Source organism: Pleurodeles waltl, chromosome 11, assembly GCF_031143425.1.
Source record: "Pleurodeles waltl isolate 20211129_DDA chromosome 11, aPleWal1.hap1.20221129, whole genome shotgun sequence".
Lineage (NCBI taxonomy): Eukaryota > Metazoa > Chordata > Amphibia > Caudata > Salamandridae > Pleurodeles > Pleurodeles waltl.
The window spans coordinates 913,360,580-913,384,337 of record NC_090450.1 but is presented as its reverse complement, the minus strand read 5'-3'; the positions used below and the strand labels follow the sequence as shown (position 1 = coordinate 913,384,337).

The 23,758-nt window shown below is 42.5% G+C and overlaps 1 protein-coding gene across 1 annotated transcript in view; it reads left to right on the top strand.

Annotated features, from left to right (window-relative positions):
- IFT81 (intraflagellar transport 81) overlaps nucleotides 1-23,758 on the top strand; it is a 616,811-nt gene that overhangs the window by 290,942 nt on the left and 302,111 nt on the right. The window contains exons 10-11 of the mRNA XM_069214881.1: nucleotides 14,535-14,630; nucleotides 22,078-22,224. Of these exons, the coding sequence (XP_069070982.1) occupies nucleotides 14,535-14,630; nucleotides 22,078-22,224 (243 nt within the window). The remainder of the gene's footprint in view (nucleotides 1-14,534; nucleotides 14,631-22,077; nucleotides 22,225-23,758) is intronic.

The following is a 23,758-nucleotide window of genomic DNA, read 5'->3' as shown; positions in this document are numbered from 1 at the left end:
AATTAAAGCAGATTCCAAGTTATTTGATCAGTGTTGAACTAGGCGTTAGCTTGTACCTACGAGGGAGTAACTTTAAAATTAAAAATGCATTCCACTCATACTTCAGGGGGTAAGCAGAGCTAACTTAAGGGTCACCCTCTGTCAGTTGGGGGTATGTCAATTGCAAATTCAAAATATTTCTGTCAGCTCTATAAGTTCCACTGATTAATAATTTGTGTGGCAATTTTGGTAACAAAGCAGATATTAATGTCACCAACAAATTATATGGCAATGTTTCACATATTCTCCCCGCCATCAGGAAAAAAAGAGTCCTTCAAGCAACCTGAAGTAATTAGGTTTGATGATAGATGCAGGCAATCTGTAATACTGTGAGAGTTTAGCTACAATTACATTTGGCTTAAAAGATTTGAAAGGCTCCTCTAACCATATGTCTCCAAATATAGACTACAACAGGCAGCTGTTTTCAGGCCATGACAGAAACATCAAAGTGCTAAATCAGCAAAAGATGTTTTACACTACGAGATCCAGATGAGAGATCCAAGGGTGATGTCCCGGCCGTGCTGTGTCCTAGCTTTGTCTCCACATGGCCCAGGCGGCGGTAGTCCAGCCTTCTTTTATAGGCAGGGTAGTGGCATCACAGTCAGCAGGAACAAGGGAACTTTGGAATTGAAGTCTTCCCTGCCTGAGACCTCCACAGACCACGCCCCAACAAGCAGATATTGTGCTTCTTACACACTGGTGGTCTACCCTCCTTCTGTAGGCAGACTGGTGATGCCATACTCAGCAAGAACAGGGCAGCTGTGGAGCTGAAGTCCTCCCTGCCCGATGCCTCCACAGACTGGGTCCCAAAAAGCAGAGTTTTGCCTTAGTGTAACTGACCTAAGGCTAAAAAGAATGTACTAAGTGACTCATATTCCCCCACCTGCACATACCTTATAAATTTCAGGAGCACAGATGTAACCATCTAGGGACTGTCATTCCAGGTCTGTCATATCAGTGTCGGATGCAGACTTCAGTGTCTTCTTTTAGCATTGGTCCAGTGACTCATCTAGTTCTAAGATCACCCCTTATTGGCTGTCAGAAGCAAGTACTTTAGGAAGCAGAAAAAATCACTTCTTCTGATTGACGTGAGTCCATACTGGCAGCCTGTTGGCGTAAATATAATCAGAATAATCTCATCTCCAGATTTTAACAAATCAGATTAAAGACACACAAGTTGCACATGCCAATAAATGTATATTTTCCTTTCTGGCCTACAGATACCTCTTACGTGCTACTTCTGGTCCCAGTCCACTTCAAATTAGAAAACATCACATATCATTGCATTCCCTGTACCAGTGCTCAACCTGCAGCTGTACCTTTCATATCACTAATAATGTCTCAGATAACCTCATTGATGACATCACTGATGACATCATCTGCGTTTTCGATACCAGAATGTGAACTGTAAAAAATAAAAAAGGAAAAAGTGGTCTATGGCTGTACACAACAGGGGTTATTGATACCTGTGTGTATATTCATTTATTTTTCACAGACGTCACTGGGTAGTTATAATTTGTACCACATTTCCATAGGAAATTGATTTATTTGTTTCCTCATAACTTTGGTGGCGTTTGATAAATCTTCCCTAAACTTTCCAGAAAAAGTCTCATTCATCTCAGCTTCTTCCTGGAAAGTTTCAACGGTGATCCGTGATGTGTGAGCCGAGAAAAAGGTATGGTAAAAAAAAAAAAATGTTTTTCCCAATGCAGTTTTCCATAGGAAAATTAGACGGAGCTATAGCCAAGACTGAATTGTATCAAATTTGGCAGAAATCTAGACTTTTATCCAGAAAGTGTGTCTGGTCCTGCACGTGAAGGCCATCTGCGAGCCAGCCATGTGACTCCGCATGGCTCCAGGTCCCAGTTGCGAGGGAGCTCTCGGGACCATTCTTGGAGTTGCTCGTGCCGGTCATCATCGTGATCAAGTACTTCTTTTGGTAAGACACAAGAAGAAATCCAAGACGTTGAAGCGTTCATTGATTTCTTCTCGCTAATCCAAGTAATCGGATAAGGCACAGAAACACCGCCACAAATCTAGGCCCCGCTGACATGTCGTGGAGCCTGAGTCTGGGACCGCTCTGTGCTTCCTCAAGTATCTCAGTGCGACCCCCGCACAAATACGTGAATGCTTTGAGGCCATGTACCTCATATTTTGGGGGGCCAGACCCCTCAAGAGTGCCATCTGTACCCATGGGTTCGGGAGGGAGACCAACTAGACTTCCTCCAGCAGGTTCGCCCTCGGCATCAGTCAGCCCTTCAGGATCCGTTATTGGATCCGGATCTGTCCTGGCTACAACTTTGCGGCCTCCTTCGCGGTCCGTTCCACTGGCAGCATTGCCGGTCCGTTGATGCCAAACCCATTGTGATTCCTGACTGAGCCGGACTGACGTTGTACAATGCCTGCATCCGCACCGACTGAACCCAGACAGTCCAAATTGGAGTCAGAGCATTATTTTCCTCAAAGGCCCTATGAGGACCAGAAGTAGGGGGGATCTGAGGACCCTACAGTTATCCTAACCCCCTAAAAGAGTCCATGGCCAAAGATATCAGGTGTGAACTGGCCTGAACTGGCTGATGTCGGTGGCCTGGATACCTCCCCAGACACTGGTCTTCTCTCTTCTTCCACAGTGGCTATTGAGGAAGGGGCCTCATTCACAATGGTGGTCTGGAGAGCGGCTGAAGTCTTGGACCTGACGCTGCCCGGGGTATGAGTCAAAACCAACGTCTGCACCGGGGTGCTTAAACCTGGGCTATCCTCAGTTCCCATACTCTCCTTTAATGAAGCCCTGACTGATGTCCTGATCGAGGCCTGTGCACTAGACCCTCGCCTGCTGCTGTCTCCCTGCTTCTGGGATCCAGCTTTCCTTATCCAGCAAATGTCCCTGAAAGCCTGGTGGTCCAGGCCTCTATCTCCAAAATCACCACTGAAGCATTACCTACTGACGCACTAGATCATGGGTACTCACAAACATTATTCCAGGGGCCAAAAGGTATTGTCTGTGATGTGACCTAGGGCCGCATTGATGCCAGCAGGGTGGCTGTACATAGGATGCACTGATATAATATAATAATGTGATGTACTAAGGTGACACAGTTCTGCATGTTAATGAAATACTCTTTGGAATTTTAAATACCTTATTACATTTTTGCTGCAGGACGCCTTTAGAAACACATTTATTTTTAAAGTTAGCTGGTGCGGGATGATTTAGTTGCTTCCCTTTTTTAACTTCAATTAACCTTAAAAAAAAGGCTTGCCTTTTTAGTTAACTTCCTTCTCAGTGTTAGTGCTGAGATAAGAAAGCAGCAGCCCAGTGCTCCTGACCAGGGGGCCGCATGTAAAGGTCACGAGGGCCGCAGGCCGTACTTTGAGTATCATTGCACTAGATAGAGCCTGGATACCTTTGGGAAAAGATTTTTATCTTCCACCAGCTTTGCACAGCACCTGCAAGGGGTTGGGTGCAGAGCCTGGCCCCAAGCCCTCCCTCTGAAAACCCCATGCAGTGCACTGGTATAAACATATTACTTTATATTAAAAAATCATGGAAGTTAATTGGAAAAATCAAATGTTAAAGTGACAATATTGTTAGGAATTGTAATAATATCTTACAAGGTTATTGTGAGGTGTAAATGTGAGTTAAAACATAACGTTTTAAACTAGCAAAATCTCTGAAATTCACCAGTTATGGCTCTGTTAAGGAACCATAACTCTTGCCCACGGCATAGTACATTATCTTTACTGTTTTCACATAGATGACTACGAATATAGTATCATTAATTGGTTTCATTATGTGTTGTTGTTTAATTACATTTCGCTTTTATGTGTTATTTAGTGGTATAAATATAGAGAAGCCCATTTTATGCATCCAGGTACTAGCAACCTAATGCAATGAGGGATAAATTTTCGATAAGTTTGTGGAAGAAGCTTATTTAAAAATGTTCCCTGATCCCACTAAATCCATCAGCCATCCAGATACTAAATAAATGCTTGGGCACGGATCAGCCTTATTGCTCCAGAATAGCCATGCCAACAATGGTTTACTGCTTCTATTAGAACTTTCACACAAGGGGCTGCCATGCAGTTTGAATTTGCCATTTAAGTTTAGGGGAGTGATCCTGCATCCCAGTCTTCTATTGATAGGCTTAGCAGCTTGGCTCTTGAGCATCTTTAAGACCACACAGTGCAGCATCATCAACAAGTCTCTTTCATAAGACATCTTCTTTTATCTTAAAGACTACTCATAAAACACATAGCCTGAAAATTAAACTCATCCAGAATATCTTCAAAAAGTACATCAGTTTGTCGAAGAAGCTTATATAAACATTTTCCCTGATCCCACTAAATCCATCAGTCATCAGATACTAAATAAATGATGGAGCAAGGATCATCCTTATTGCTCCAGATTAGCCATGCCAATGGTGGTTTACTGCTTATTTTAGAACTTTCACACAAGGGGCTGCCATGCAGATTGGATTTGCCATTTACGTTTAGGGGCGTGATCCTGTATCCCAATCTTCTGTTGTTGGGCTAAGCAGCTTGGCTCTTGAACATCTTTAAAACCACACAATGCAGCATCATCAACAAGTCCCTATCATAAGAACTCTTCTTTTAGCTTAAAGACTAGTCAAATAACACTTATCCTGAAAATGAAACTCATCCAGAATAACTTCAAAAATACATCAGTCATATATAGCTTGGTTGGGTAAAACAATAGCAGTGTGTTTCATACAAACTAAAGGATTTCACTTACCAGGAACACTTATTATCAGTCCAACAATCTGACTTTCATCTGAGGCACAGTATTGAAACAATATATTTAAAGATAGTGGATGATGTTCATTGCATGCAGGATGGCAGGGGACCCTGCCTGTTGATTCCATTAGGTTGCTGACATTTTATACATTTGACCATTACCAGTTACTTCATATTTTGGAACATTTTAAGGGCAACAAAGAAAATGTGCTGAGGTGGTTCCCATCCTTCGTCACCAGTCATATCTAAATGGTGAGGCAAAAGAACTACACTTCCAGTGAGGCCACATTGCCTTGTGGGGAAGGCCCAATCCTCTCTGTCACAGTGTTCAGCTTGTGTCCTAGATCTGGTCCTTTGGTAGGAAGGATTTTTCTTACACCAATATGCCGATGATGCAGAAATCTAACTCTGAAGAATGACCCTTGCACGCATAGCTTTCCTGCATACATTTTTAAACGCACTTCAAAACTGTTTGAAAGAAAACTTCCTTCTACTCAGAGGAAAGAAAGTTAATCTTATCATATCTAGCATACAAACCAAGGTGGACGCTACTTGCTTCGAACCCCTAAAACGTGATGCTTCTCTCCCACTCTCTAAAATTGTGCTATCCTTAGGATTTACTCTTGACCCCTTCCTAACACTTATCCTTCATATCAGCGCTCTACTAAAGCTGTTGTTTACATCACCACTCCCTCTAAAAAGTGAAATATCTAATGGACAATTGAAATAATAGTTCATGCCCTGTTAAGATCCAGATTTAATTTTGGCAGTTTGATCCTAGCTGGAATGTGTCAAACTCCTCTGTCTTCTATTTTCCCCTCAAAGCCATTTTCCTCTATGCTGCCAGATGGATTACTTTATCAGAGTAATTTTACAATATCTCACCCATTCTCAAGGAGTTTCTTTGGTTACAAAAAATTAAACGATTGCTTTCAAGCTCCGCTGCATTGCCAGTGAGGCAGTACATCTAAATAGTACTCCCTTTCTCACCGCACTATCGCCCAAATCCAGCTAAAGCTAAAGAAACCACCAAAATCCAATGTGTAGAAGATAGAGCCTCCCAAATTCAGAACATCCTGTGCCTAAAACTGCTCCATCAAGGGAACTGTGACATCATCCTGAAATTATTTTCCACACTCTATTAGAACCTACCCTTCCCTCATCACATTCAGAAAGCAGCTAAAGACACATCTCTTCTCTCTATTCCTGACCAAATCTGATGCACCTACTAGCCCATCTTCCTCCCATTACTTCCTTTTCTTCCACCCCGTATCTCAACTGTGCTATCCCTTCCATGCCATATTTAGCTATACTTATGTTTTTCTCCCTTTTCTGTTCTTGTTCTCGCACATCTTGTTTTTGATAATTCTTCGTTAGCTGTAAAGTGCCCAAATGCCATGATTGCTACTACAGTGCATAACAATTAAAATAAATACCAATAAATAGGCAGGTTATAGCACTGTTTCATAATGGGACCCTTACTGCCCTGTCTCCTTATTTATTTGGTAGATGGCATCATCAGCACCTCCAAACAAAGATCATATCGATTCTTGGGCAACCCCGTTTGCTAGATAGCAGCAGCATCTATTTGAGTAAGAATTGTTTCAGCTCTCCTGTGATAATGCTTTTTGGGATTTGATGAAACTTTTTCCAGACCTATTAAAACAAACATGGGGAAAGTCCTAAAGAGTGGAAGATCACTTTGAGGAGGTTTATCGGCTTTGCAAAGACGTCACTGGTGCTCCCACCTCACAGCTGCTGCTGTGGTTTGGCTTTGAGACATTAAAGGTTGAGAAGCACTTCTCAATCAGAAAGACCAACCGAAAAATCACAAGATGGAAATACTCTCCTCACATTTCGTACACATGAGGACATCCTGAAGTTGAAGATTGAAAGTAAACTGTTAAAGTCATTTGGCTTACAGGCTGAAAAATTTTTTCCCAGAGTTCCTCTTAAAAACTGTAGGAGAGACTTGTCCCAATAATACGTTATTCGCCCTTCATACAGGGTCAATAGTTTCTAGATCAGCTATGGCTAACAATTCTTGTGCCAAGCCCACTGCAACATGTTACAAGCCACCACATGTTACAAGCACTTTGAGACTAGGGGACAGCTCATCTCATGCAGGACTGCACAAGTTGCATTAATCATGTTATTCCCTGGCTTTGTGAAACACTTAGAGGGACTGACATGTGAATCAAACACAGCTGAAAATCTGGCTTTTTGGGGGATCACCAGCAGATGAAGTACCAGCTACCACGAGGCTTAAAATTGGTGCCTTACCTTCCACCTTATTTTTGACTTGGAATAAGAAGGTTCAAGTCACAAAAATCTAAAATCTTGCATTCCCCAAGATTTAGACAGCCATATTGATCCACACAATATTTAAACCATTACCTTTCTCTTTTAGCCTATGTTATGAAAGGAATGTTGGCATATACCACATGTTTGGTCATTCGTGTGAAGCTCTCCAGATCATTTGCCTCCATTGGAGTGCTAGTCCAGAGCTCTAGGGGTGTCCGAGTGCTCTAACCTGAATTCTGGATCCAAGAAAGGTGATAAACTGCACTTCTCCTGATCCACAGCCAACCATGCACAATAGTAATTTGATGGGTAGCAATTGATAGGGGGTAGTATAATCGGATTACAGAAAAACAGACACACTACTCTGAGCTATCACCTTGCCGGCTGCTGAGGTCTACCGGGTCATATCTGAAAAAAAATGTATATGCTAAATGCGATACTCTCTGTAGAACCATTGAATACCTGCTACAACAAATGGTATACTTCTAAAATATCGGTCTCAGAATCTCTACAGTATCCGACATACCTGGAATTGAAATATCTCCAATATCTTTGTAACTAATATTACCCAGGTTCACATAAGCCTTACTCAGTTCCCTTAATAAAGAAACTGCGTTCTGTCTTGTGTGTTCACGTTGTCTGTGTCTGATACATGATTAAGGTTGTTTTCTTAAACTGTAACGTAAACGGTTCATTCTGGTACCAATACAACACTCTAAACATTCACTTCCACGGTGTACACAATAAATGCATCGTGAAATATCGGCAGGGTTTAAAGATGATTCCCCACCTAGATTAGAATCCTTCAAGTCCAACAAAAAAACTCTTCTTCTAGGAAAATTCTGAAACAGTCCTGTACACTATTTAAGTTAGTTTCAAATACTTACCTTATTTCTTTGGAATACTTCTCTGTATTCAGTTTCCACTTCCAGTCAAGCTTTCAAAGAAAGCTGCAGCAACAAATTATCTCTATTGCCTTTCAAGGACGATCCGGACCATGCAGGCACGTATACTCTATTTCCAAATTATTTTCTGTCATTTCCAAACATCGTAAGAGTTATGTGATTTCAAGGGTTATATAGTTTCACAATTTGCATTCAAGCGCCTACCTGTTAGTGCGCTCTCCAAAGATGCCGAGTCTTTTGCCAAGAGACACCAGTGTTGTGGGCGCACCGCCAGCCATTCCTTCTCTGAAATGAGTGTAGCCCGTGTAATTTGGATTATTACGCTCATTTGGAGCATGAACATGGAAAGGTAAGTCTGCGCCCCGGATTTAGACAAGGGCTGAACTTTACTAGTGAATATCAGATAACACCAGAACCCGTTTAATCAATGGGCAAGTTTACTATAAACACCACTTATCGTGCCTATGGGCATGACACTGTGACATAATTGATATTGTGAGCTTCATGTGACCTTCATATGGGGCTTAGAGAAGAACAGCCATGCTGCAGAGTACAGTGATTTAGCCATAACCTTAACCCATAACCGGTTCATGTGTAATTGTTTATTATAATTTGTTTCAATTTATGTGGTTGGTTGTAATGTTAATGACTGATTATTTTGATTAGGAAGAATGTCTGAAGCTCTAGTCTTTTAGAGTTACTGAGGCTGCCACAAACCCCATTGAAACGTGTGCTTGCATTAATGAGAAGGTTGTTATGTATACCCGGGATGTTTTGGAGACTGAGACACACGAACCTTGTCTCTGTACAAAACCTTGAAAGAGGCAGTGTTTTTTTAGCGATACTTTTTCCAGATTTGTCTGCATTACTTGCCTTTTTAGGCATTCATGAAAAATAAAGCATCAACTAAGAACTGAAAATACCTAAATCACCATAAAGGTCATTTATCCTTTAGCATTTAAAATCTATATTTCCTTAAATACTGGGACGTCTTCTCTGAATCCATCAAGATGTCTCAAAGTCATTGTTGCCACCATTCACCTAGTGAGGGGGTTGTCTCTCCCTTTACTTGACAGAATGACCAATATCAAAGAAGCAGTTGCTTTGTTTAGACTGGAAAGTAATCTCCCAGCAATCTTCTGAGTCTTATTGCACTCTTTGCTATGTTTATTCAGGAAGAAATGCTTGAAATTGTTTTGCAGATTTTCCCTTGATTTTGCAGTGGTGTACCAAGGGCAGCAACTTGGTGATGGGGAAAAGGTGTCCTAGCCTTTCTGCATCCGGTAGTCTTTTTGAGTGATGCGTTGCTATCTTGAGAAAGCTGCCTGCACAAACTGTGCGGGCATGCTTTTGGGTCAATAAAAGATTCCCACTTAATATATGTGTGCAAAAATAGGATGTGTGTCTTGGTCCTTACAAGTTGGAGTTTGCCGTTTCAGATTTAGCTAAATGAAAGCAATAAAAGGCCACCGGAAGAAAAATTATCTTCTTCGTACCCGAAATTACTGTATATTTGCTTGACAATTTGACTTGTTTGTTGAAGTTGCTAGTACCGCCAACAGGCACCTGTGCTTGTACTACCCTTTTAAAAAGAAATTCCGATTTTCATCCTCATGCACCTTTAAATCTGATAGAGAGTTCTAGTTGCAGATTCTTTACCTTAGAACATTCCCCAGGTGTCCACCTGAATACATAACTTTTTTCTGATCAGTTCCCTTGCACACTGGTAGGTGGCGTCATTCAGCACTGCATGGTGATGTTTATGTTCGAAGTGACGTGCACTGTACCTTTATAGGTGTTGCCCCTGTGTGCTGACCTCAGTTCCTTCTTTCCACGCCATCATCCTGGATCCAGATTGAGCTACCCTCAGAAATTCTTTGATTGGATTTTAGTAACTTTTTGTAGACCTTTATCATCTCTCTGCCTTTTTTCACAACTTTTTGGACTATGCCACCTGAATAATCTACTGGTTTTAAACCTTGTGGTGCCTGTCACAGGCAAATGACTGTGACAAACCCCCACTTGGTGTGTCTTTGGTTCCTGAAGCCAAGTCACAACTCTAAGTCCTGCTTGAAGTGCAACAATATGCACGTGAAGGCCATCCGCAAGTGAGCCATGTGACTCCGCATGGCTCCAGGTCCCAGTTTCGAGGGAGGTCCCAGGACCATTCTTGGAGTTGCTCGTGCCGGTCATCATTGAGATCAAGTACTTCTTTTGGTAAGACACAAGAAGAAATCCAAGAAGTTGAAGCGTTCATTGATTTCCCCTCGCTGATCCAAGTCATTGGATGAGGCACAGAAACACCACCACAAATCTAGGCCCCGCTGACATGTTGTGGAGCCTGAGTCTGGGCCCGCTCTGTACTTCCTCAAGTGTCTCAGAGTGCTTTGAGGCCATGTACCTCATGTTTGGGGGGGCCAGACCTCTCTAGAATGCCTTCTGTACCCATGGGTTCGGGAGGGAGACTAACTAGGTTTCTACCAGCAGGTTCGCCCTCAGCATCAGCCAGTCCTTCAGGATCCGTTATTGGATCCAGATTCATCCTGGCTACAACTTTGCGGCCTCATTCATGGTCCGTTCCACTTGCGGTATTGCCGGTCCGTTGATGCCAAACCCATAGTGATTCCTGACTCTGAGCCGGACTGACGTTGCACGATGCCTGCATCCGCACTGACTGAACCCAGACAGCCCGAATTGGAGTTAGAGCATTATTTTCCTCAAAGGCCCTACGAGGCCCACAAATAGAGGGGATCTGAGGACCCTACAGTTCTCCTAACCCCCTAGAGGAGTCCGTGACCAAAGATATCAGGTGTGAAGAACTGGCTGATGTTGGTTGCCTTGATACCTCCCCAGACACTGGTCTTCTCTCTTCTTCCACAGTGGCTATAGAGGAAGGGGCCTCCTTCACGATGGTGGTCTGGAGAGCGGCTGAAGTCTTGGACCTGACGCTGCCCAGGGTGTGAGTCAAAACCAACGTCTGCACAGTGGTGCTTAAACCTGGGCTATCCTCAGTACCCATACTCTCCTTTAATGAAGCCCTCACTGATGGCCTGATCGAGGCCTGTACACTGGACCATCGCCTGCTGCTGTCTCCCTGCTCCTGGGATCCAGCTTTCCTTATCCAGAAAATGTCCCTGAAAGCCTGGTGATCCAGGCCTCTATCTCCAAAATCACCACTGACGCATTACCTAATGACGCACTGGATAGAGCCTGGATACCTTTGGGAAAAGATTTTTATCTTCCACTAGCTTTGCACTGCAGTTTGTGAAAACTCAATGCTTATTGTGCCGCTATTGCTCAATATTCCCATACATGTATGGGACTCCATTGCGCAAGTGCTGCCTGTCGCCTCGGAGGAGGCTTAGGCCATACTTTTCCAAACTGTTCACCATTTGCTGAAGATTGGATACCACTGGCTCGCTGGGCAGAGCCATTGCTCCGATGTTGGCACTTAGACCTCACTCCTGGATGAGGACAGTTGGCTTTTGGGGGGATGTCCAGGCATCCCTAATGGACATGCTCTTGAGTGGCACTTCCATCTTTGGCAACATGACGGATTCAGCATTTGAACGTTTTTAAGGGTAGCAGGGCCACTGTTAGGTCGGTGGGGCTTACCATAGCCCCACGACAACTGCAATCTGCCTTCTGCTCCTTCTGTGGCTATGGTAGGGCCTATCAGCTGTGTTCTGTCACTCCTAGCCTCCACAGCAAACAGGTGCCTTAGTACTTTTAAGCATTACAAAAAACAGTGGTTCTCATTAGTGCTAAACTGGATTAAATAGTTAAAATCAAGCTCAATGGCTAGGTACAAATTTACTGTTCCGAAATACAAAAGAAAAGAGTAGTGAAGGAATATATGCAATAAGATATTATTCTTTATATGTACATTAAGTGCATCGTGCCCTATGTGAAAAAGAAAACAAAACCAAGCATACTGTTACCACATAATGCATACAGATAACAAAAAGAACAACAGAAAGTTTTTGTCTTCATTGAAGCACCAAACATCCATACAAATATCCATAAATCACAGGAATAAAATCCAGGCCCTTATGCCAATGAAGAGATTTGTTAGAGGTTGGTTTATTTGTATTGATTAGTGTCTTTATGGCTGCCCCTTCTGGAAGGAACTTCTGTCGAAGCAACAAGACAGAGTTGCTCACCCGAACCTGCACACTCTTCACCTATATGCGTGGAGATTGAGCAGAAAAGGTTGAGTATTTGACCTCTCTCCCAAAGTGTGTGATGCCATCTTGGCAACCACGTGTCCCTCAATGAAAATGGTATATGCCTGCTGATGGGAAAAATTTGTGGCTCAGTGTGTGGCAAAACAAGTTGACCCTCTGTCTGCATCAATGTCTTACGTTTTGTTGTTTGTGATGTCGTAAGCCGGACAAGGCCTTGCTTTGGGCACAGTTAAAAGGTATCTTTCAGCTATCTCTGCTTTCTTGCAGTTACGGATCAACCCTCCCTGTTCGTCAACCTTTATGACACGCTTCCTGAAAGGTTTACAACACGTTTTTTCCCACACCTTTAATTATGCCCCAATGGGACCTTAATTTAGTTCCCACATTTCTGATGTGCTCACCTTTTGGCCAAGAGGCAACGCTTTGAGCGTTTGAGGGATCATTCTACCAGGGCCAAAGCTGCGACCACGGCGTTAGCTCACAGATTTCCAGTCCTGGACACCTGTCAGGTAGCTATGTTGGCATTGCTGCCCTCATTTGCCAAACACTACTGTCTAGACAGTCAGGTCTGTTGTGATCGGCATTTCTCCTGTTTGGCGGAAACAATAGTCATGAAACTGAGGTCATTGTGTTGTAGTAGTGTCTACATAGGGCCATGCACGTCACTTCCAGCGCAAACGATGCCAAAGACGCCACACGGAGATAAATGGTGCCACCTACTGGGTCGTAAGGGGGCTGCTCAGAATCTATTTCTGGATCTAGTCTAGTGAATATTGTAATGTAAGGAATCTGTGGCTTGAGTATCTACCAGATAAGGTTTTACAAAAGGTAAGTAACTTGCTCTTCTTATACTCTGACCTTCGTTTTTTTTTTTTTTTTTGGGCAAGCCCCAGCCCTGGTAATTGGTGTCTCATGCAGATTGCTTTGTACAGGACGTGGTCAGGATTTGTACCTGGATCCATATAGTTTCTAACTGTGAATTTGGCTCCCAAAAGATTGAAAGATGAGAGCCATAACCTCTCTGAAAAAATGCTCAGATTACCACCTGGGTAGTATAGAGGAAGAAATCTAGAATTCTGTAAATGCTGTGATGCCAACAACTTCGATATATTTGCTTGTTCAAATATATACGTTATTAAACGTTCTCCCTCTTTTGAGTTAATTCCAAAATTTAAAAGAAGAATCGAACAGGGAACATTTCCCCATTTTCTCCTCATCATCCGTCTAAAGCTTAGGAGAGACTCAACAGCGAAATTGGTTAAACCGTTTGTAAGCATTGCACCACCACCTTTGTATTTTTCTATAAAACACCCGAGGCTGCCGGATGGCTTATTCTGTGGTTACCTGTGTGTTTACTGAAACGGGAAAGAAACCGCACATTAATTCATGTGGGCTATTTTACACCCACAATAGTAACCATCTCCTCTGGTGGGTTTAATTATATGGGAAGTTTGTTATGTCGTGACAAACAAGCAATAATCTGGAGGGATTATCACTGACTATATAACACTGGCTGCCACCTAATAAAACTTCCAGAGTGTACTCCTTTGCCAAGCATTACTTTCAATAGTGAGCATCTGGTAAACAGTCTATTTGAATAGTGCTCGGATCCACACACCTTTCTGTAGGGTGAATTTTCTTTGATAAATCCGATGACCCCTCCAGTTGTTTTTTTTTATTGTTGCTGGTGTACTCTTTTATCAATTAAGTAAACATTAGGGGGAAATCACCTACTCTCCTTAAAAAGGTTTCGATAAATACTGTATTTCCAGCGCTGAAGAGTAATTCCCCCCTGTTTCCTCGCATTATTACTTGTCTTCTTATGATCAGAGGTATCTGTGAACTAAAGGGTCAGGTGTGCCAGTAGAAGATATGTATAGGGTGATTTACGAATACTGCCACTCAGTGTTCTAATGCCTGACTGCCTGTTTCTAATGCATCACTATCATAGAAACTTTTCCATAGTGTGCATAATTAAAAGATGAAGTCTATAGGAGAAATCGAAACCATTACTTCTCAAGGTAAGTAACATATTTCTAAGTCCTTGTTTTACACAAATATGGGAAGTCAAAAAAGTGTAGTGCAGTATTTACATTACTCATTGTTAAACATAACAGAGAGTTTTCTTTCAGTGAGACTAATTTTAAAGTTTTGTCTGCCAATGACTAATTTAACTGTTTGATAGAGGACTGGTAATTATTACCTTCTGTAGGCAAATTTTGACATATCTTTTGTACATGTGTCTGTCACTGAAATCCAAGCTTGAATTATTACAGAGAAATCAAAGGGATTAGGCACACAGAATAGTAGTCAATAAATTGTATCACTGTTTCTCCTTTTATTCGAGATCCATGAAATTAATGCAAACATCAATCAGTTAATTGAAAAGAGGATGATGAGAAGTGACCCCATGGATGATAAACTGTCACTCTTCCGGCAACAGGTAGGAAAGTAGAATATTGGACTGCTTTTCTGTTTGAAAATTAAATTAAAATATAATTGTAAGTGTCAAACTGGTGTGATTCCATTCCTTTAATATGATATAACATAAAAGATTATGCTATTTATGTATTTTCCCAAGGCAGGGTTTTTCACGTGGGCGAGGGGTGAAATGAACTATTGACTTCCAGTAATGAGAATACACCAGTAATGCACAATATCAATTTCAGCTTTGTAATCCTATCAAAACCTCACAATTCTCTCCTTAACTGCTTTATAAATATTACGCTACCTCCTTGTCACACGGTCAGTAGCTTCAAGGTGGTTGAGTTCATATTAGCATGCAGCCTCTAGTTATGTAATGCTTTCATTAATTACGGAACATTCAGATCATTCTTCCTATTGTTAGACTTCATTTAATCTCTAATCAGTCTATAATCAAACAGACATTCTGCGGGGATTTAAAGATTTAAATATGTGAAGGCTTGAGGACTGAGAGCAACCATTCTAACCTCAACTAATAAATGAGAAGAAATAAAGAGTCAGTACTGACACGAACACAAAGAATTCTAAAATAAAACCTAAGCAGAAACCTAAAACCCAGAGAGAAATCCCCGTCGCCCATATGCGGAGAGTAGCTGCTTCATCACTTCTATAGGAAACGTCATGGAACAGACGACCAATGCCGATTTCTTAATTCCTCTCCTCTGAATAAAACATGAATCCAGTCTTATCAAGGTATTGCCACACTCATTAAAAACAGTGAGGTGTAAGGAGTCTTTCTTAGCTAGCCAGTGACAGTTAATAGTCCTATTTGTCTGAACCTATTCATGCACCTTAAGGAAAAACATAGTTACCTGAAGCAAGATGTAAAGTTGCTAGCCAACCACATTTAGTGAGAACATCACATACTACTGTGGCACCACCACCGAGGGCCCTTCTAGAGAAATATCAAAGCTAAAAATACAAGTTGGATCCAGCGGAATTCCATGTCCTGTCTTCTGACTCTCCCAGTACTGTCAAGGCACACTGAACCTTATCCTCAACTGCAACTTTAGGATTTTAACAGTCTATAACAAAACATTTGTCATGAAACATGCTGAGAGACAAGGAAGACAACTAATTGGCACGTTAAAGAGTTTTCCTGCAAGAGAGACAGAGCAAATTGTTGGAGGCCAAGGGATGTGTAATGGCGGTAATAAGTACCCAGAGCATGCTATCTAAAAAAATCTTAATTTTAGACGTGCACACGCTGACCTGAAGGTTACTAGACCTGTCCTGTTATACATGTTGCCACCCAATCAATTTGATTGGTGATGAGTTGCCCTCCCTACATATCATATGTAACACTGATCTGTTTATTTTAATGTAGTAATCCTTTTGGCCTCCCTACACATAAAGCATCCATCAACCAGTAGTATTTTTTCTTCCTGAGGGATAAGCTGACCATTAACCAAAGTCTCTGAAGAATGATTAACAAACATATGGAAGGAATGCATAAAACATTGAAAGGCGTCACCGCTAATGAAGTTGAGTAATATAATTCTTCCAGGTACAAGAAGTGAAAGTGGAAACTCTAAATCTAAGAATAAAAGCAGATGACCACTAAAAAAGAAATTTAACTCCGGAGTCTTTATCAATAACATTTTTGGAGCTGCATACAATTAATCCTAGATACTAAGGAATCTGAATTTTTGATATCAGTCCGCTCCTGCAATTATCCTGACAGCATATGCGAATAACACACCTATCACCTTGAGGCAAAAAAATAATAATATTACTAATTATACCAAGTGGGTGAGCTGAGAGGAACCACTTGTAGAAGTGTCACCTGAACGTTAACCTACTTGCAACCGAGTATTTCGTAAACGTAGTCAAGGAAACAGCAATAGTTCAGTAATTTCGCACCTGAGTGGTTAAATAGGAATTGTGAACATGTCTCAGTCTGTTCCTGCTCTCTCGTTTTCGGAAATCTATCGAAATCGTCCGCATTGTTAAATTAAAAAAACCTCTGTCTTCGAGGAGTGTTTTCAGCCTCAGGGCTCAGAGAGCAGTAGATCTGATGTTTGAACACTCCCGCACATTCCTTAATGTTTTGGAGTTCCTTCCAAGCACACGTCTTTTTCTCTGACATATTCTGGCACAATTCTCATTCTGTGTACATCCCACATTATAGTGCTGTTTACAATATTAACAACACAAAAGGATGATGGACGGAGTGCTGAACAATGCAAACACTCACCCCCAGTCACAGATCTGGGTTTAATCCATCGTTCTTTTACTCACCATGCCACCCCAGTTTGGACCCAGCCATAAGCAAATCAGTCTTGACCCTGTTCCTCATGAGAACAGTCCAGCCCGAACTGCCAGGCCAGGTCCTCCCTGGACCGGAAACAAGCATCCTGGGACCAGTTTCAGGGTATCACCCTTCATCATTCCCATTTAGGGCAACTTTAGCAACACAAAAGGATGATGGATAAAGTTGCCCTAAGTGGGAAGGGTATGCCCAGACGTGGGTCCCTTGCTCACTGTGCCACTGGATTCAAGCTAGCCTGGCTGATGAAGGGTGATACCCTGAAACCAGTCCCAGGATGCTTGTTTCCGGTCCAGGGAGGACCCGCCCTGGCAGTTCGGGCTGGACTGTTCCCATGAGGAACAGGGTCAAGACTGATTTGCATATGGCTGGGTCCCAACTGGGGTGGCATGGTGAGCAAAAGAGATGGATTAAACCCATATCTGTGACTGGGGGTGAGTGTTTGCATTGTTCAGCACTCCGTCCATTGCCCTAAGTAGGAAGGTTATGCCCAGACATGGGTCCCTTACTCACTGTGCCACTGGATTCAAGCCAGCCTGGCTGATGAAGGGTGATACCCTGAAACCGGTCCCAGTCCAGGGAGGACCCCACCTGGCAGTTCGGGCTGGACTGTTCCCATGAGGAACAGGGTCAAGACTGATTTGCATATGGCTGGGTGGCATGGTGAGCAAAAGAACGATGGATTAAACCCAGATCTGTGACTCAGGGTGAGTTTTTGCATTGTTCAGCACTCCGTCCATAATCCTTTTGTGTTGCTAAAGTTTACAATATTAAAGCATTTCATTCCTCAAAGGACAGATTCCCGCTTGGCTTTTTCGTGACTTTGCTGTATTTATTACGGCAGCTGCTGGAGAACAGGCAGTCTTTCAGAAAGTTGGTGGCTGAAGGTATAGATGTGTCCTAACATATAACACAGTTTGATAACGACCTGAATGTTGTGAGGTTGGGTGGCAACTTCCTTTGCTACCAGTCTTTACTTATGACTTTGGGGGTCTTTTCCATAAGTTGTTTGGTCCAATATTTTGGCCATGCTCTTACAATGGGAGTGGTTATTTGTTGACAGTTAACCGTTTGTTGAATCATGTCGGGGCAGACTGTCCATCAATATGCTTGTGTGCCTCGAACTCCAAAAAAGTATTCAGTTGGCAGGGGTCAACATTTTGTGAGGCAGCCCCAGGATCGGAAAGCTTCAATGGACAGGGGATGAATTAAACATAAGATGGCAGCTTTAGCTACAGGTGTGTCTGCAACTCAATAGAAGCTACTTTGGCAATCCCTTAAAATTATGATAAACATGTGGGAGCCAGGTTGATGGATTTTTTTCTTGTAGGAAGCTAACCTCGGTTTGAAGTCCCCTGGAGATTTTAATAGACTTCTATTCAAAATAAAGTTCCCCTCATGTGATCAACTCGAGTACAGATGGAAGCAAAAATAAGCTGTAAAAAGTGGTTTCACACATGATATAAAAGTAGACTATGAATTATATGCCGAATATACAGTGGAATATGGGATTTAGTTTCTGGTTACTCCTAATCCCCAAAAGAGAAACAGGTATCATGGCCCATTTTAGGCTTAATGGTGCTCAGCAGTCACATGAAAGAAGAAAAATGTAGGATTTTTACTTTAGCACAAATCATGGTGACAGTAAGATACTGATCTATGTATAGTGTACTTGGTTATGCAAGATGCATATTTAAATACCGAGGGTCTACTACTGCTCAGAAACTATTAGTGTTTTGTAGTAGAACGTAGACTTTTTTTTTGTAAAGAACATTTTATTGACCAATTCACTGAGTATACAACATACGTGCAATGTGTTAGCCCTTTGAGGGAGAGCATGTCACCGAGGAGGCTTCACTTTGGCCTCGTGTCAGCAGTTTAGGTATTGATGAAGGCTCGCAAGAAATGCAGGTTATTTCTTACTGGACTGATTGTCTGCTGAAGGGAGTCTCTCAAGAGAGGTACTGCTTGTGCGTTAGACAATAGAACTGTCTCACAAGCTGGGCTTATCCTATACCACCAAAGGTCACAGTGGATGGCAACCAGAAGATTTTTATTTGAAAGCTGCGCAACTCTTTTTTGATGGAACTGGCCTGCTTTTAGATTGTGCATCACATAAAAATATGTATTTACTCTCACTTACAAATCAATTCACATTGTTCACTTTCTGGGGGAGATAGGGCTCGTAGCATCTTGTTTTCTGCTAGTGTATCAGCCAAAATTGAGGGCAAGGTCTCTCAGTACCTAGGGCCTGATTTACAGCTTGGCGAACAGGTTACTTTGTCACAACGTGACAGATATCCTGTCCACCTTATTACAGGTGCCCCAGGATATGTTGCACTTAAAGCGTTTAAGATAGACGGGATATCTGTCACATTGTGACATAATACCCTGCCCTCAAACCCTAAAGCAGCTCATTAGTGAGTGCAGCATTGAGTGTGACTTATGGATTTTATATCAGTGACACCAAATCTTTATGTTGGACACAGCACTACAACCAATTAAGAGGCCAGAATAATATTGCTCTCCGAGAGTGTCAGATTCATGTAGAAATATAAGTTTTAACATAACATTTGTTGGTTTTCAAGGTAAGTAGCCTTTGAACAGAAAATGAGAGACTTTTCCACATACATTTGTGGGAGATTATGGCATTCAGGTTGGTTCTGATTACTTTTCTTACCCGAATGCTACACCAGCAAGTTCTGATTTTGACAGACACCACCAATGTATGCTCCTTGAAGTTGTTTGAGGGAAAGCACCGACCATTTGGCATTGGGCCATCCCAGTGTTGTTCATGCTACTTGTTTGGTAGTAGAAGTCAGTGGGTCTGTATAAGTTGTCTGTCTTTATAGGAGGTAGAATCCATCAGGGGCTAGGGGGACGTCACCGGTGGGTTCTTTTCAAATCTCCAAAATGTGTAGTGCTTGGTGATTCGGTTGGAAGTTTTATGAAAGAATGCTCTAAAAGACGCAGTGCTGCTTCCTACTTAAGAATCATGGTGTATGTCCTTTTCTGATCATACAAATGTTCTTGAACAGGTTTCGGAGGTTTCACATAACTATGACTTTACTTGTTCTGAACTGGTCCAGTAGGATCTTCTACCTAGATATTTTGGCTCTGCAAGGAAAGATAGGTGTGAGTGCTGGAATTTGCCTAAGCTTCCGGTGCACAATGGAATAGTCTTATTTAAAGCATTTTGCACATTTACCTTTGGCTCCAGAACCCTTGAGATTTGCTGGGCAAGATCTGTTTTATGAGGTGCTTGCTGTTATGACTTGTTGTTATGGCGAGTCCCATTCAGAGAAGCATACTTACAACACTTTATAAGTTCAGATAGTGGAGGTGCAGCAGGTGTTGTTGTCAGAACCATCTTTACTCGCCTGTGGCATTTGTAGCTGGTGAGGACAGGATTTTGGGAAAACCTGACCAGTCTTCTTTGATTGAAATTACTGTGGTGCCTCCATTTTTGAACGGTAGTTAATAGGTTTACCCTTGTTCCTTGTGTTGCATTTCAGTGGGACTTCATCGACTTGATATATGTGCAGTTTGAACTTTTGCATTGTGGATATATGATCTACTTTATTCTACGTTTTTATAGTAGCATTTGCATCAAAACTATTGCAGGCATAGTTGTCGAATTGCTGTATATGATCTTCCCAAAGGAGAGAGGGTTTTTCACATTAAAGGTTTATTTAACATCTTAGTTGTTAAACGTTTCAGTTTACAAAATTTCGAACCTTTTCCCTGCCTCCATGAGACGCTCAGTCATTAAATAGCCAGACTAAACGACCACAGAATGTGCAGACTGTGTTTCTCATCAGTGGAAGTGTCTGCCAGGGCATCTGTTACAAAATGGACAGTGTGAAGATGAATAGTACCGTGAATCATGGTGTCCTATGAAGCAGCTAACATGATTACATCTAAGGGGGTATTTACCCATTCTACCTCGCATCCAACTCGGAGTAGATCGGGCAGCAACCGGACGATATGAGGGGCCAACTGGCGCACATTCATCAGTTCCTGATGCTTTTCCTCAGAGGAGTGAGTTTCAAGGAAATGTCCAAGGCAGCACTTGCTCTTCTCTCAATATCCTTATGAAACACAGTTTCCTCATCTCAAATTCCAGGGTGTATTCTTCTTTTGTTCAATGTATGTTTATGTAACTTCTCTTCCTCTTCTTAATGATCAGAGGCTCATCCAGCCGTGTTTCAAGGGATGCTTTTTAAGCTAACAAATCTGTATATGGAATAGATTCGCTAAGACGAATAAGGAATCAATTTAGAGCGTGTGGTCTATTGGAGTGTTTGAAGTCTATACGCTCCAAACGGGGCGACAGGACATCTGCGGCTTTTGGAAGATGTCCTGCATGTTCCTAACAATAAATCAAGCCCTATGTTACCTTCCTTCTGTGATGCTGGTTCGGATGTCTCCTGGGACCCCTCTACAGATCGTTTATTGCCCAGTCCGCCCATCCATTCTCAAAGACTTTGCTCTCCTGATGATCACCAGATGGAACAGTTTTTGGAGCCGAGGGAGAACAAAGTTGTGCCCTTTGGGTGCTGACGTTGTGTGACTCTGACACTGTGTGATGTCAGTGCGACTCCCTCTACTGCTTCACTGAATTTTAAAAAATTGGGAGGGGGCAGGGGGAGGGGGGTCCAACTTTTGACTAGTTTTCCTGGGTAAAGAAACTACGTGGAAATACAGAATTCGACAAAACCAATGTATCAAAAATACATAGATATTTTTTTTATCCTAGATGAATTTGTGTTAACGTAGGTTGAGTGGATTTGGATATAGTGGGTTGGATATAAAATATAAGCTCGATTTCTCAGTAAACACAGTAGGTACGTTTTCAGCTTATTTAAAAAAGCAGTAAAAGCCTCTGGCATACGTGGTAGCTGAAGGAACCCTACATTTAACAGAGGAATCTACGCGTTCCACCCTTGCATGGTTCTAGTGCTTTATCCGCTGTTTAATATCTCCTCACCATTGTGTCCATACTATTTGCCTGGTCGATTGTCTTCTGCTTATCGCTGCAAAACATGCCGCAGTTCTACTTTATTCGCATTTGGCTGTATTTATTGTGCAGTATTGTTCAGGAGTTTACAAAAGTCTGCATTTATTGCCCACAAAGGCTTCGATCATTGCCCGGAAGAAAGAAGCTAAGGCCGAAGAACTGCAAGAGGCCAAGGAAGAGCTTGCAAACGTAGAGAAGGAGATAGTTCACAAAGCAAACGAGGCCCGTGATTTTGATGGCTCTGAGGTTCTAAAAGGCGACGAGGTAAGTCTTTGTGGTGCTACAAATAACAACCTGTACGTTCAACAGGTAAAATCTCCCCATGCTGAATTATACACATTTAATGATGCCGCTGATAATGCGTAGAAAAGAGGTCATGAATAATAAAATAGAAAAGATGTGTGACTGGTGTCTTTTGGTTCGCAAACAAAATCCAGCACCATCAAATTGTACACAGCTTTGGCGTCCGCTTCGATGTGTTGCTGTAGTCGTACCTTTAAAATTCCGAATACCTACCTTTGGAAGTCAGGACGTGTTTTCTTTTAAAGTGGAGCTAGGACCCACGCAGCAGGTATTGCATGAGCACGAGGAGCAGCCACAGTGCAGTCTGCACACAGAGACTAGGGCCGGCGTGGGCAGGAGCCGTGCGCGCACGCGCTAACACAACAGGTAAAACACAAAGCTCGGCAAGCTGGCTGCCACACAGTGGATAAAACGTGCGCTGCTCCGTGCGCATGCGCACAAAGAACAGCGATAGCACAGCATCAGGAAGGCAATGTTCTCCAACACACAGAGCATGTTTAATTACGGCAGTGCAACAACTCCTCCGCATCACCCACCCAGGTGCAGCAGCGAGAACATTAAAGTGCTGGGCAGGATCGTTGAAGGGCGCGTAACCACATATTGGCCAGTCGGCATTAGTCTCTCACATTCTTAACGTGTGCAACGTGTGTAGCTACAAGACAAGTTACCCCCCCCACACACACACACAAACACACCCACTACCAACACCCTCCGCACATACACCCAACACACACACCTCCTCCTCCCCCCCTCCCCCACACACACACATTATGGCCAGCAACAGTGTATGTATTTTTTATTTTATTTACATATATTATGTCTCGGTAAGCCCTGTAAATGACAGCATTTGAAACTCACCAAATATACTGTGAGTGTCCATACTAGGTACTTTGACCATGGAGCAAACTGACTGAAAAAAGACTTACCTTGGGGGCACTGAAATGTATTGTTTTGTACTTTATTCTGTAGCATTGAAGACCCATACACCCGAATATAACTATGGATTATGAATAATCCAGCATTTGTTCGTCTTGGCTGCTGTATATGAAGGTAGCCTCCATCCTGACTGCTTCTCGGGTCCACCTGTCACACTGTACCCCACATTTTATTCAATCAGTGCCCCGTTTACAAGCTATAAAATATTCAGATGAGCAAAGTGCGATAAATAATGCAATATCTGAAGTGAAATACATCTGCATGAAAATACCTTGAAAACTCACCAACCATTGTTTTCCATTTGAGTTTTTCGACCTAACACACATTGGATGCTTGTGGAAACCCTACTGCAGGACAGTATTCCTTAGGACCTCCTCCATGTCTGCAGCCAGCAGCAGCAGCTCAGGCAGCAGTCATTCAGACTAAATAGTGGGGTACAGAGCACCAGCACAACCCTAACCAGCAGACTGGTGCACTTCTGGAGCCAGACCTATACTCCATGTCTCTGTCGGAAGCGCTTGAGGCGAGGCTGGCAAGGGACCACTGTGGACGCAGATGG